Consider the following 13,832-nt stretch of genomic DNA (forward strand, 5'->3'; position numbering starts at 1 on the left):
GCATTTGGGGCTAGTTGTAACATTTTCTAAGGCAAGTAATGCTTCCGATAATTTATTCTTTTATTATTTAAAAAAATGACTTGTTACTAAGTAATTCTCCATAAATTAACACCAACTATAATTAATACAAATAAATAATGACTCCTATAATATAAATTTAAATCATAAATCAACGTAAGCTACAGTTTTATCATAATAAACAAAAGGTATAGTAGTAGTAGTACTTACTCTTGCAAAAAAATTACATTTACCCGCATTTACAAACTATAAATCCCACCAATTTTTTTACTTGAATCTGTATAGAATTCTTGTATGGTACAACTAGTCCCCAGGTTTTATTCCATTTAATCCCACGTGTGATTTTTTACAATAATTAAGATATCTTTTTAAACATTTCAGCAATAACAAAAATTGTTGCACGTTCTCATTGATTGATAAATTTAAAATTAAAATTTATCATAAATTACAAAAAAACAAATAAGATATGTAAATTTAAAGTTAGTTGATAATAAAAATGCAACCGAAATATTATCATAAAACAATTTCATATTACCTATCTAAAATGTACAGTTCTGCTTACTGCTGTGACAATAAGACAAATGTTTTCAATATTTTTAAGCTTCCATTGAAAAACTGCCTGTTACTTCTTATCCCCGTTACTAATAGCCCCCATAGCCCTAGCTTTCCTATATATGTATATACGAGCAAGCTACAGGTTGCTTTAGATTTTATTAGAATCTTCTTCAGAATGTATTTATAGTATCGCCTACACAGCGCAAATGTCATTTGTCATTCAGATTGGCTCATTTAATAAAATAAATTCAATCAATTCAATAAAGTTTTGGTTATGCAAAGAATTCGTATTAAAATGAAACTTTTTCAACTTCATTATAATTTGAAAATTCTGATAACGTTACAATGCAAATGACAGTTATTGAAGTGTTCATGAATAATTTTAAATCATTGGCAGATCATTCTCAACATTCTGTACATATATATCTTATTTTCTTATATTTTAGCAATTGTTCATTGCTGATGCAGTAATGTTAAATTGTAGTATGATTTTTTAAATTTTATTTGATTTACGTTATTATATAAAGAGATCAAGTAATTTGTAATAGGTAATTTTTTAAATATTTTAACTACCCTCAGGGTAAAGTTATGATAATCGCAAAAAAATCGAAAAAGAAAAGTTTTGCATATCTTTACATTTCAAGGGTTTCTGAACATTTTGGCTTATCTCAGAAAATGGGTTATGTGTGTATGTTTGGATATAATTTTTCGTCCACAATTTCGGCGGCACAATCAACCGATGTGAATGATTTAAAACACATTCGATTTTTATTGATGGGAAGATGCGCTGATTAGTTTTTGGCGAAGAAGTGTCCAGCAGTTTCGAAGATACGGGACAAAAAGTGTCAAAACGGTAATTCAGTTTTTGAAAGAATGGAGCGCCCGATTTGAATGATTCAAAAAACATTTTGCTTATATTGACAAAATAAAATTTTGATTACATTTTTGCAGATACAGGTCTAACAGTTTCGGCGATACACAGGAAAAAGTAAAAAAAATACAATTCTGCGGTAAAAAATGATCATTGGACTAGATCGTCGCTATATAATATGAGCGATACATATATAGTATTATCACTTTGAAAATGTTTACACGTTGCCGCAATACATATTACTAATTATTATAATTAATAATTAATAATCTAATAATAGTTAATCATTTTCGCTTCCAAACATACAACTTACCCTCGATTTTATCTGGCAATCATAAACAATTAAAAAAAGTGTGTTTCTAAGCACGATCGTCAAATTAAAAGTGTGCGGCAACGTGTTAAAACAATTGTTATTAATCGTAAATTAATATTTATTGATTACTGTTTTTTTTCTTGAATATTTATTTCTGGTACGGGAGGTTTCAACAATTTGCCTTAAGGCACGATGCCATACGTCACTAGTTTTATGTTTTTAAATTGTGAATTTACAACTTGCTTACGAAAAAAAAGCTTAATATAATGTCGATAATGCATGGCAACCAACTACAGCAGCACAAATTTCCATTGTTTCTTGAATAAATTGCAACAAAAATTTATTTAAAGTAGATCTTTTATATGATATAATAATTAATAAATCGCAGATCATGTCATAAGAAATAAATTTAAAATTTTCGTGCACTGCTTAATCTACGAGTTGAAAACCATTTGGCGCCAATGTATTTGTAATCATTTTCTAAATTCGATCTGATTCCCAGATATCTACAAAATTTAAAACACTTAGAAGAAAATCTCAACTCACGATCGGCCTAAATCTCCTCTCCTGCATAACTTTGGGTAAACATAATAATTTAAACGAAAATGAGTAATATATTTGAATGTATGAGTATGGTGCTCATTGATATGGTGTTTGCACGTATTTATTCCATCTAATAAAATAGAAAGATTTAATAATACAATGCAAAATTCAATTGAATCTCCTCAATATATTGAACTTATTGTACGAGATGCAAACATCCGAAAAATGATGCATTTTATTTATTATTTTTAAAGTATTTTATTAATATACACACGATTTCAAAGAAAAGCTATTTTAAAAGGTCATGTGAAATAGATATTATAGAAATGAGTACTAATAGATAATGTCATCTAAAAAATTTATAGATGACATTCTAGTCAGAATTGAAAGTATTCAAAAATTTCGATGCCCTATTGAACCCCGCGTATAAACATTTTTATTGAGACTTCATAATAATTTTTTATCATTAAATATGGAATAAATTATTAAATGAATTAAGTAACAAATTGAAAAAAAGAATGTCGTAATAACATATGTAACATATGTAATTTTATTGAATTTATTATAACATTTTAAAATAAAATAGTTATGAAGTTGTGTAGTGGTTTTTTAAAACAATTGTTCTAAATGTCACAATTTATCTAAAATTAGAAAACTTTCAAAATTTTGTTACCAATTTATTCTAAAAATATTCACTACTACAAATTAAGAAATATTTCATGCGAATAACACAGATGCTTTACCTTGTAATTACATATAGTAAAATAATAATGGCGTTTAAAACTTTTAGTTTTAGTTTAGTAGTATACAAAATACTGTAATTAGCTCAATTCTACTATTAGACAGACCAAGAAAATTATTATATTGTAATTCATGATTGCTACTTTACCCATATTTACGAATAGACTAGATGCTATAAATCATGTTCATTAGTTTTTGGCAAAGACAGGTCCAGCCATTTTGAGATATGGAGCAAAAATGCATAGGTAAAAGTTCCCTGACGCCGGACGGCCCAAACACCGGACACTCTGTTTAATACGTATTATTTAAGCGAGTATAAATCTTTTCATTTCAAAATACAAGTGCAAGGGCATGGAGGGCACACAGGTACATGATCACGTGCCAAGCCTTGCCTGTGACGCACACGGCCACGGCGAGAGCAACCTTTTCCTGTTTTAGGCGCAAAATCACGGCGTTACCTATATATCAATGAAGTAATTCTAATTCTAGCATATTTATGCATTTACATTGAGTGGTATGGAAAGATAAAAGTTGTACTTGACTTGACCCTTAGTGCCTGAGTAAACATATTGAAATTTTTTGTGAGAATTTACGTAATTTATTCCAATTATTAAATTTTGTTCTGTCTGAGTGCTAACGGTCATAACATACCCCCATACTCGTATTTGTCCTAGTCAAAGAATGAAAATCTTATGATGAATGCTCCAGCTGAAGCATCGGTGTGGGCCAGACAAAAGGGTAGATGAATAGTAATTTTTTTTTGCAATATCTAAGAATCTTCGTCAAACACACATGTGCAGACACTCCAGAGTGTAGAGATAGCTGTTTTTGTGTTCAATACTGGTTATTTTCAAATGCCCGGTACTAGGAGCCACTTTGTAAAATCAAATTTTTTGTTACCAAAGTTTGATTAATAGTATCAATTTTTTTAGCAAAGGTTGCGTTTTTGTTAATTTGGTTTGATTTCTAACTTTGTTATCTAACATAAGTCATAATTTAATGAACATTTCGTAAAATATTTTTGATTTATTTATGAATAACCTTATAGGTGTCCGCCACTCGGAGACTTCCACCTAAATATCAGTTTTAGAGAGAACGGAATATTTAATTAGAATGATTCAAAAATCATATTGCTGATGTTAACAGTGCGAAAAAATGATTACTTTTGAAAAGCAGGAATTCGGCGGTTTCAAAGTTTCTAACAAATCTATTTTTTTGTTTTTTTTTTTAATTTTTGATGTTTTTTTAAAATTTTCTTTAAACTTCAAAATTTTGTAAGTCTAAAGTTCTACATACAGTTAAAATAAATAAATTTAACTTCACAATTCAATTGCAAAATAGTAAACACATACAGTTTGTCATCCAAATATGAGACTTATATTACATTTGAACTTTAAAATACAAACTATACAATTTATAGTAGTTATGATATATATTTGAACACAACAAAAGAATTGTTATTAATCATTGATCAATTTTGATTGGTTACTGATTATTTTTATTCTTTGAATATTCCGGAAATAAACGAAATTTATCATAATGCACAATGCCATGAACCACTAGTAAATAATATAATCATAGAGCAAATGAAATATATAATATCGACGTTAACTTACTACGATGTGTTTTGTCCGCTGGGTCTCGCCTTAAGACAACTCTCCGTTTGGCGGCTGCCGCAACCGGAATTGTCGGCCCCGAATCAACGTCATGGATCACAATCTTGATAGCTTCACCGTCAACGGACGCTTGCCGTCGAGGGGCTTCCATGTCTTCCAGCGCAGACGCCGACCATGGCGTAGGCGGCGGCAAAGCACCGCGATCTCGCAACGCAGCAATGTCAGGCCTGCAAATATTAAAATACATGAAAAACGATCCACTTCAAACGCTTTGAATTCTGACCAAATTAAATATAGAGTAGAGCGGAGCACAAGATCCATTTTTTAACTTTCCGTAGACGATTTCGGGCGTATGGATGAACCGATTTGAAGAATTAAACAATTCCTATTGACAGGGAGATGTTCTAATTAAGCCCGGTGCACACGACGCCAGTATTCCTTGTAATATGATTTCTATCGTAACAGGATTTCTAGCGAGCAAGAATTTTGCGCCAGATTTTCACTTATTTTATGATTAATATTAATTTCGTACATTTTCAAATAGATTATTATAAATATATACTGTGAATTTCACAATTTATATTTTATAGGTCTAAAATACACTAATGCTTATAAGTGTACAAACAGAGAATTGTATGAATTGTAAACAAAAACATGTACGTATCGCATCTGATTAGAATTAAGTGAAACAATAATAATTAAAATATAATAAAATGCTTCAGTTTAAGGGGCACAACTAGTGTGAAATTTTCAAACTGTAGTCGAATTTTCATATTTTTTCATATTTCGATAGGTTATACCTTTAAAAATAACATACCAAAATTTCAAATCGATATCTTAAATAGTTTTTGAGTCACAGCCATTTAAAGAGTATGTATATAGTATATAGTAGAACGATCATTTTATCTTTAAACGCGTTTTTCTCGAAACAGCATTTTTCGAATTTGCTGCAGCGATTACTCAAAAACAAATGATCCGATCACGCCGCCATTTAATCAATTTTTGATTTCTGTTTTATCATAGTTCATTTTACAGACAACATTATCTAGTTTAACGATTTTTTTTTGGATTTGATCCACGTAGAAGGCCGGAATCACTGCAGCAGTGAAAGGCCTTTTTTGTGCCGTTGGAGATCGACGATAACTTAAAAGATATTTAGTTTTTTTCTTCAAAAATTTTGAGATGTGCTGATTAGTTTTTGGCAAAGGCAGGTCCAGCAATTACGGAGATAAAGAGCAATGAGTGCAGAAAATTTAAATCGAGTTTTTGAGAGAACGGAGCATCCGATTTGAATGATCTAAAAACATTCAACTAGTAATGATTGGGAGAAGTGGTAATTAGTTTTTGGCAAAGGCAGGCCCAGCCCATTCCGAAGATACAGTGCTAAATGTGCAAAAAATGACAGTTTTTGAGAGAACTAAGCGTCCGATTCAAATGATTCAAAGAACTTTCTGCTTGTTTTACCGAAACGAAATTGATTTTGGAAAAAAATTCTTGTTTCAAATTTTTTTTTTGAAAAAAAAAATTATTTTTGTATATCGAAAATAATTCAGATTTTTATTTTAATTCTGTTCTAACATACTTTAAACAAATAATTTCAACTTTCCAATTCAGTTTATATAATTCTTATAAATATTAGACAATGTTACAATATTTATAATAATCTATTTTAAAACATTTAATATTCCTCGATCATTTCGTTACGGTACGGGAAGTTCCAGCAATTTGCTTTAAGGCACGATGCCATACACCCAACTAATTTTTTTTTAATTTTGAGTATTTTTGCAAATTTCAAAATTTTTGAAATAAAACGATTTGAATTTTTTTGTAATTTTTTGGAAATTTTGAATTTTTTTGATATTTCAGATAAAATTACGAAAATTTGAAAAAAATGCATATTTAAATTTTTTCGGAAATTTGAATATTTTAAAATTACTGAACTGCCTTTCCTAAACTAATCATTTATTCACGCCGCTATATATACACAATAGCTATTTACAAAATAAAAACTAAACGCTTCCAAAATCGAAGTAAATGAATCAAGTACGCATTGATATTTTCGTGTCAAAATACAGCTTTCCTATTGGACACTGAAGGTATCGGCCACGAGATCGTTCATCTATCGCCGACATAGGACATGCTCTATTCGTAAAATACGGCAGGAATTTGCAAGGACTGAAGTTGTTATGAAATCAAATTCCGACGTTGTTAAGGCAACGGTTTTACTTAGAAATTATGATGAGTATACCGCCGTTGTGAATGCGTGAAATCTAGCAGGCCAGATCGCAAATTATGTCGCGCAAGATCGTAAATTATGGTTTATCATGTCGTTCCTAGGGTAACAAACAAACAAAAACTGTCCAGTATGAAAACTGGCGTCGTGTGCACCGGGCTTTAGTTTTTGATAAAGGCAGATCCAGCCATACTAAAGATACGAGGCAAAAGGTGCCAAAAATGTCAATATATGAGAGAACTAAGCATTCGAATTGAATGATTTAAAAAACTTTCTATTTGTGTTGACAAAACGATTGCTTTTGGGGAAAGAACTAGTTTAGAATATTCAATACAAGTTTAAATAATCTATTTATTTTTTTGTTTAGCTTATTTATTTATTTATTATAGACAATCAAAAATACGAATTTCTATTAGCCATCCATGTAGCTATGTGATCTATTAAAATATTTAATATTAAATGTTGAATATTTTAATGGATCATATTTTTTATTTTAATAAATATTATATATTCAATTTATTGTTTTTTTTAATGAAATATGATTTTTATTGATGATGAACTTACACGTGTCAAACTGATAAAGTATCTAAATTAAACAATAGACAACACTCATAATGCGCTACAATGATCCATTCATAAAATCGAACATCAATCATGATATATATTTGGCTATTCTCATTAGCTCTACGTTTACGTTTAACTTTAGCAAATTTTTAATCTTTACGAAAATACGTGGTGAGTATTTATTTATAAGAATTTAATCAGTTTTGTGTATAAAATAATATAAAAAAATAACATTATTTCACAGGAAAATAGAACATTTTTTTATATCAATAATTTTTTAGTTTGTTTTTAATATCTTTTAGTTCCGCTGAACGTGAAGAACAAGCGGATACTTTACTTGACGAATAATGTATGTAATATAATAAATGCGACCAATAATATTGTACGGCGCTCCAGCATGCAACGCGGCAGCAAAGACTAACCTACGGAGGCTACAGACTGTACAAAACAAAGCTTTACGACAAGTACTTAGCAAATCAAGAGACCCACTGACGCGACACTATTACTCTTCTAGAAACATGAACAGACTGACGTACCGACAGTACTCGAAAATAAAGAAGCTCACGGAGAACTTTCATCTCAAATGCAGAGTTTGGCATGGCGTGCTTGCTACACCAAACTATTTCTGGTGTATATTGGCCTAAGGCTTCTATGTTATCATTGGGGTGATCCCAATGTATACCTTAGCGGCACCATTTTTGCTTATGTATTTTTATTGTTGTGTGTTTTTTGGAAAAATTATTAAACCTTTTCTTGTTTTAGTCATATAAAGTATATTTTAAATAATTATTATTGTTTTTAACAACCGATATGCTGGACACAATACCTTCAGGTAAAATGTTCAACTAAAAAAAATGTGAAATGTTATGTATATATATACTTAATAAAATATATGTTTTTGAGTTGAATTGAGGAATAATGTCGCTCTATAAGGCGATATGTGGTACATATCTACTATAAAATATTTATTGCCCTCTACTATGAAGTAGTCTTATTAAAAATATTATATTTTACTTGTTTTTAAGTGAGACAATGACTTGAGTTAATATTGATGAACATGTGTACCCGTGGACCTTTATTACCTGCTCTACCCTATAAAATATAGAACAATCCAAGAATTATGAAACAGTTTTTTTAGTTTATTTTATCTTAAGCCGGCCACATAGGTAACTGTATACATGTGCAATTGAATGAATGCGCAACCAAGCGTATTTTCACAGTGCCCACAGATGGCTCGAATTTATGTTAAGTATTTGCACATGCATATCAAGCATGTCAAATAAGAAACGTCAAAACATAACCTGGAAATATATTTTTTTCATTAATTCATATATTCACAGCATCAGAGGAGAATTGAAATGATTCACAGAGCTAATTTAAATACTTTCAAGTGTTTATAACTCCGAGTTATGTATTCGCTACAAAATAAACCAAAAATGGGACATGTGCTGCCACACGCCGCCAACGAATGAACTTGCCGACTTGAATAATTGCGCAATTAAAATAATCGAAAAATGCTCATGCCTACTTGCTTGTACCAGTCTGTCAAGTTACGTCAAAATCATCCCACAGACGCTACGGAATACATGTTCAAGTCACAGGTTGCGCAATTATACAGCATTGTTTGTGGCCGGCTTTATTTTCAAAGTACCATAAACGGCCAAGTGAAAAACAGCTATGTTTAAAAATCCATAACAAAAGTATATTTTTGCGTTTGATTTGTTTTGATTGCGCAGTTACTCAGTTCTCCAGACCTTAATTTAATTTTTAAGTATACGTCTTATAAGATGTATTGTTAATTTTTAGAGTCAATAGTTTCTTATATAACCTCTATAAAAGCTTACACCTGGATGGGATAAAAAAGTCAAACTAAACTTCATTCTGGCAAAGGTGTAAAAAATAAAAAATTGCAAATAAAAATTAAATTAAGTTTAAATAAGCTATTTTACAAGAGAAAAAATAAATAATTGTAGTTATTCCAACTCTGTCGATGAATATTTCTGATAAAATATCAAGTCAAAGTTAATTATAGTTTTATCCCAGCACCCATGAAATTTAAATTTTGCATTAATTGAATAATGTAGCTATTATTTTGTGAAAACGCTTCAAAATTAAAAACAAGACATTGGATCGGTTTGCCTCCTGATCGACTTAATTTACCCCGCCTATGAGACAAATAGAACCTGGTTACAAATTTTTGAAAAACAGCTAAAAACAACATTTTTGAAATAGTGAATTAACTGGGATTTTTATTGAACATATGTGTTATTTTGGTGATTTGATTGGTTTCGTTTACACAATATATTTGCTCAAAATCAAATTGGACCTTTGTTTCCCGCCCTACCCTATCTACACGATAACATAAAACGTGAAAGTACATAACTAATTATAATACATGTACTAATTGTTTTTCAATTACTACATGTAGTAAAAGTTTGAAGTTTTTAAAAATGTTTTATATTGACAATTAATACGAGTAAAATAAACTAATATTTCAAATCAAATATTAATTCTGAACACAGGAAAGAACGACTGAAGCAAAAACAACCCCTCTCGAATAAGTCACATCTAAACCGGATACCATCATGCCCGGACGCTCAATCAATTAATTGGCATCCGATTTAGACATTCTAAATACTACCAAAAAAAATATCGATGTTTCATGATGAAAAAAGTGCAAATATCATAAATAAGTGTTAGTTCTAATATTTTCTGCAGAATAATCTAAAGTCTACATTCCATATGATATTACTCAACACATCGAGATTACGTAAACTATCATCAGTTTAAATTAAATTAAAAAAAATAAATACACGGCATGAAATAACATTCTAATAATTATAGTGAATATATTAGTGATCATTAATCAATCAATCTTGAAAACAAACATAATGTTGTTTTTATTCGCATACGTAAAAATAGTAAAACAGATATTTCTTGAATATTTTATTTCCAATTTGTTTATGTGGACTATAACTGTTTAAAGTAACAAATTTGTATGTTGTTTATAATTCTAGTACAATATATATAAAAATATGTAATCCAATTCAGCATATATATATATATATATATATATATATATATATACATCATTTAGCTAGCGCAAAACCTAGCCGATTACGTCCCATATCAAATGTTGTATAAAATTTGCCAATAAAAATATCACCGAGAATCCATAAGAGCCCATTTTCAAAAGGTAAGTCTACGCCCATAAATCCTGACAAACAAATCACTTTTTGATTGCGAATTTCTCGTATAATATAATCAGTTTTTTCTAATTTGAAACTTTTTCCATTTAAAATGAATTCAATTACTGGTAATTTTGTCATATTGCGACAATCGATCATATATTCACCTCCCATTATTGGGGTAGCGCCTATAAAGTTATTTAATAATTGCATGTCTTCCTTAGGTCCAACAAAAAGTCTCGTGCCAGTATCTGCAATGGCCTCACATCCACCAACACAAAATGACTGATTTCCAACTTTAACCAAATCCATTTTAAATTGCCAAAAATCTGTTTTGGTCACAGGCAAATATGTAAATTCGCCACTGTAATGGTCTGGATCAGATCCACCCAGTAAAATTTCGCCGGCAATTGAAGCGGTAGGATCGCGGTTGAGATAAAAAGAAAAAATCGGTTTTTCAATCAATCCTTGTTGAAACATATTATAAAACACTGGAACTACACCATCGATAGAAAGTGAACTGTATCCCAATCCGAGGATACCGTCAAATTTTGCGGTAACAAAAGCTAATCCTGGTTCAACCGTAGCTTCAGTAAACGTTTGATTTACAATATCTAATCCACCTATATTGACTGTGTCAGTAGATAAAAATCCAGTAACACTTCCAGATTCATATTCAATAGCACAATTGGTACCGTTTTTAATGTATGTGGAAGATTTTGAGCTGTCATATTTATTATGCACTAAACAAGCGACATTTGCGACTTGGCACTGTTGGGACGGAATCCATAGGTCTGACGATCCTGTGTCAAAATTAACATTGAATGCTTGCGGAGGATTACCAATGGTAATACGTCCATAATACTGAGCATCTAGGTAATTTGATAATGGCTCAGGAATACTTTCAGGATCATACCTAAATGGTAACTGCTCTATTTTCTTTCCAAGTTCTTGCAATTGGTACGAACACTTTTAACTTTATGTAATTGTACTCGTATGATATTTCCATAACATGATGCTATTAAAGATATTATGATAAACTGGTATAACATTTTGGAATATTTATAGCACAACACAGTCACAGCTTTGTTTCGTTATTACCATTTAGTAAATTTTCAATTTGACATCTCGTAATTTCCAATGACATTTTATATTTAGAAACTGATATATTCTTGCTTGCAATGTGTACAAAGTGATAAACGTCGACGTGACCCCAACATGGAAAACAAATATGTTTATAAAGCGATAAAATATATAATAGATAAAACTGAATTAAAAACAATGCATACTTTGTAAAAAAAACAACAAACAACCTATGAAATCACACCAACTAGATGCAAAAATATTGGGAGCAGAAAAAATCGACAGATTAGTTTCATGTACTATAATTTATGTTAGAAATGAAATTAAGATGAAATTTATCTAGTTGTAAGGAGCCTTATGCCTTAGGGCAAGTAGCATAAACTTGGTGTTATGAGTAAGTAATCGACTTCATGAATAAGTATTGACATTTAACTATTTAGAAAAAAAAAGAAAAGTTTATTAAGGCCATGAAATCTCTATCACCATAAAATGTTTCAATAATATAGCCAAGAAGGTATATAACAATTATATATATATATATATATATATATATATATATATATTGTTTACATTTCAGTTTTTTTCTGGGGATCAGGAGTAAATTAATATCACTCCGTTTCCAAATATTTATATTTATTAACTTTTCGTAGGGTAAGTTATTGTAACCGTCCAAAAATCGAAATTGAATTTTTTTACATTTCTTCACATTTTGAAGGTTTCTGAACATTTTGGCATACCTCAGGAAAAATGGATGTGTGTGTGTGTATGTATGTATGGATATTTGAATGGTGCAAAAAACATTCGATTCCTATTAATAGGAAGATGCGCTGAATAGTTTTTGGAAAAGACAGGTCCAGCCGTTTCGGAGATACAAAGCAAAGAGTGCAGAAAATAGATTTTTTTGTATATCGAAAATAATTCAGATCTTAAACGTAATTCTGATTTAGGTTCTAATATAATTTAAACAAATAATTTTAAATTTGCAATTCAGTTTATATAATTCTTATAAATATTAGTCAATGTTACAATATTTATAATAATCTATTTGAAAACATTCAGTATTCCTCGAACATTTCGTTACGGTACGGGAAGTTCCAGCAATTTGCCTTAAGGCACGATGCCATACACCCCACTAGTTTATTGTTGTATTTATTTAGTTTTAATATTCACTTATTGAAATATACCTAGAACCTAGGTTTAATTTAGAAAATGAATTATACCGCATATTAAATGTGCATATAACTTAAACTTATATGTGCATAATTCAAATATCATCATGGTTTTTGTTCGTTGTCTTTCCATTATCATTATAATCATAGTTTATCACTGTCTAGTGAACAGACAGAATCATTGATAGAATCTTATCAGACTCTTATAATGTAATAGCTTTTCGCCCATATCGGTTGTTTAGCATTGACTACGAAGTTTGAGTCGTTTATTATTATTGACAAGCCAGACATTTTTATTATTCATCATAATAATGAAAGCAAAATAGAACTGCTAAAAGCTTTTATACAATTCATTGAATACATAACACCCGGCATATATCTGGATTGGCAAAGAATCCATTATAGTTCCAATTACTTTCAAAATTCTGTTTATCTTCGAGCAAAATAAAATATGAACTTTCGTAAGTAAAAAAAAGAATACCGAATTATAAGTCTCTGGAAAAGTTAACTTACATGTCATATCATCAATATATGTTTTGAATTGAATATACAATTTATTGATACTTTCATACATGATAAGACAGTACTTGGTCGAATTACACGAATTCAAAAAAAAAAAAACTAGTGGGGTGTATGGCATCGTGCCTTAAGGAAAATTGCTGGAACTTCCCGAACGGTAACGAAATGTTCGAGGAATATTGAATGTTTTCAGATAGATTATTATAAATATTGTAACATTGTCTAATATTTATAAGAATTGTATAAACTGTATTGCAAAGTTGAAATTATTTGTCTAAAATATATTACAACTTTAATCAGAACTAAAAATAAAATTTGAATAATTTTCGCCAAAAAAAAATTAAGAAAAAAAATTTTGAAAAAAAAATTGCAACAATTTTTTTTTTCCAAAATTAATTATTTTGTTAAAACAAGCAGAA

The 13,832-nt window shown here is 29.9% G+C and overlaps 1 protein-coding gene and 1 pseudogene across 1 annotated transcript in view; both read right to left on the reverse strand.

Annotated features, from left to right (window-relative positions):
* Nucleotides 1-6,789, reverse strand: part of LOC113387896 — an 81,593-nt gene extending 74,804 nt beyond the window's left edge. Inside the window, exons 1-2 of the mRNA XM_026625285.1 lie at nt 6,731-6,789; nt 4,698-4,884 (exon numbers count right to left, since the gene is read on the reverse strand). Coding sequence (XP_026481070.1) covers nt 4,698-4,884; nt 6,731-6,789 — 246 coding nt within the window. The remainder of the gene's footprint in view (nt 1-4,697; nt 4,885-6,730) is intronic.
* A 3,754-nt stretch (nt 6,790-10,543) lies between these two features.
* Nucleotides 10,544-11,718, reverse strand: LOC113387737 (annotated as a pseudogene).
* Nucleotides 11,719-13,832: the final 2,114 nt, after the last annotated feature.

Source organism: Ctenocephalides felis, unplaced genomic scaffold, assembly GCF_003426905.1.
Source record: "Ctenocephalides felis isolate EL2017-DRISC unplaced genomic scaffold, ASM342690v1 CF-g0.4_SCAFFOLD_03572, whole genome shotgun sequence".
Classification (NCBI taxonomy): domain Eukaryota; kingdom Metazoa; phylum Arthropoda; class Insecta; order Siphonaptera; family Pulicidae; genus Ctenocephalides; species Ctenocephalides felis.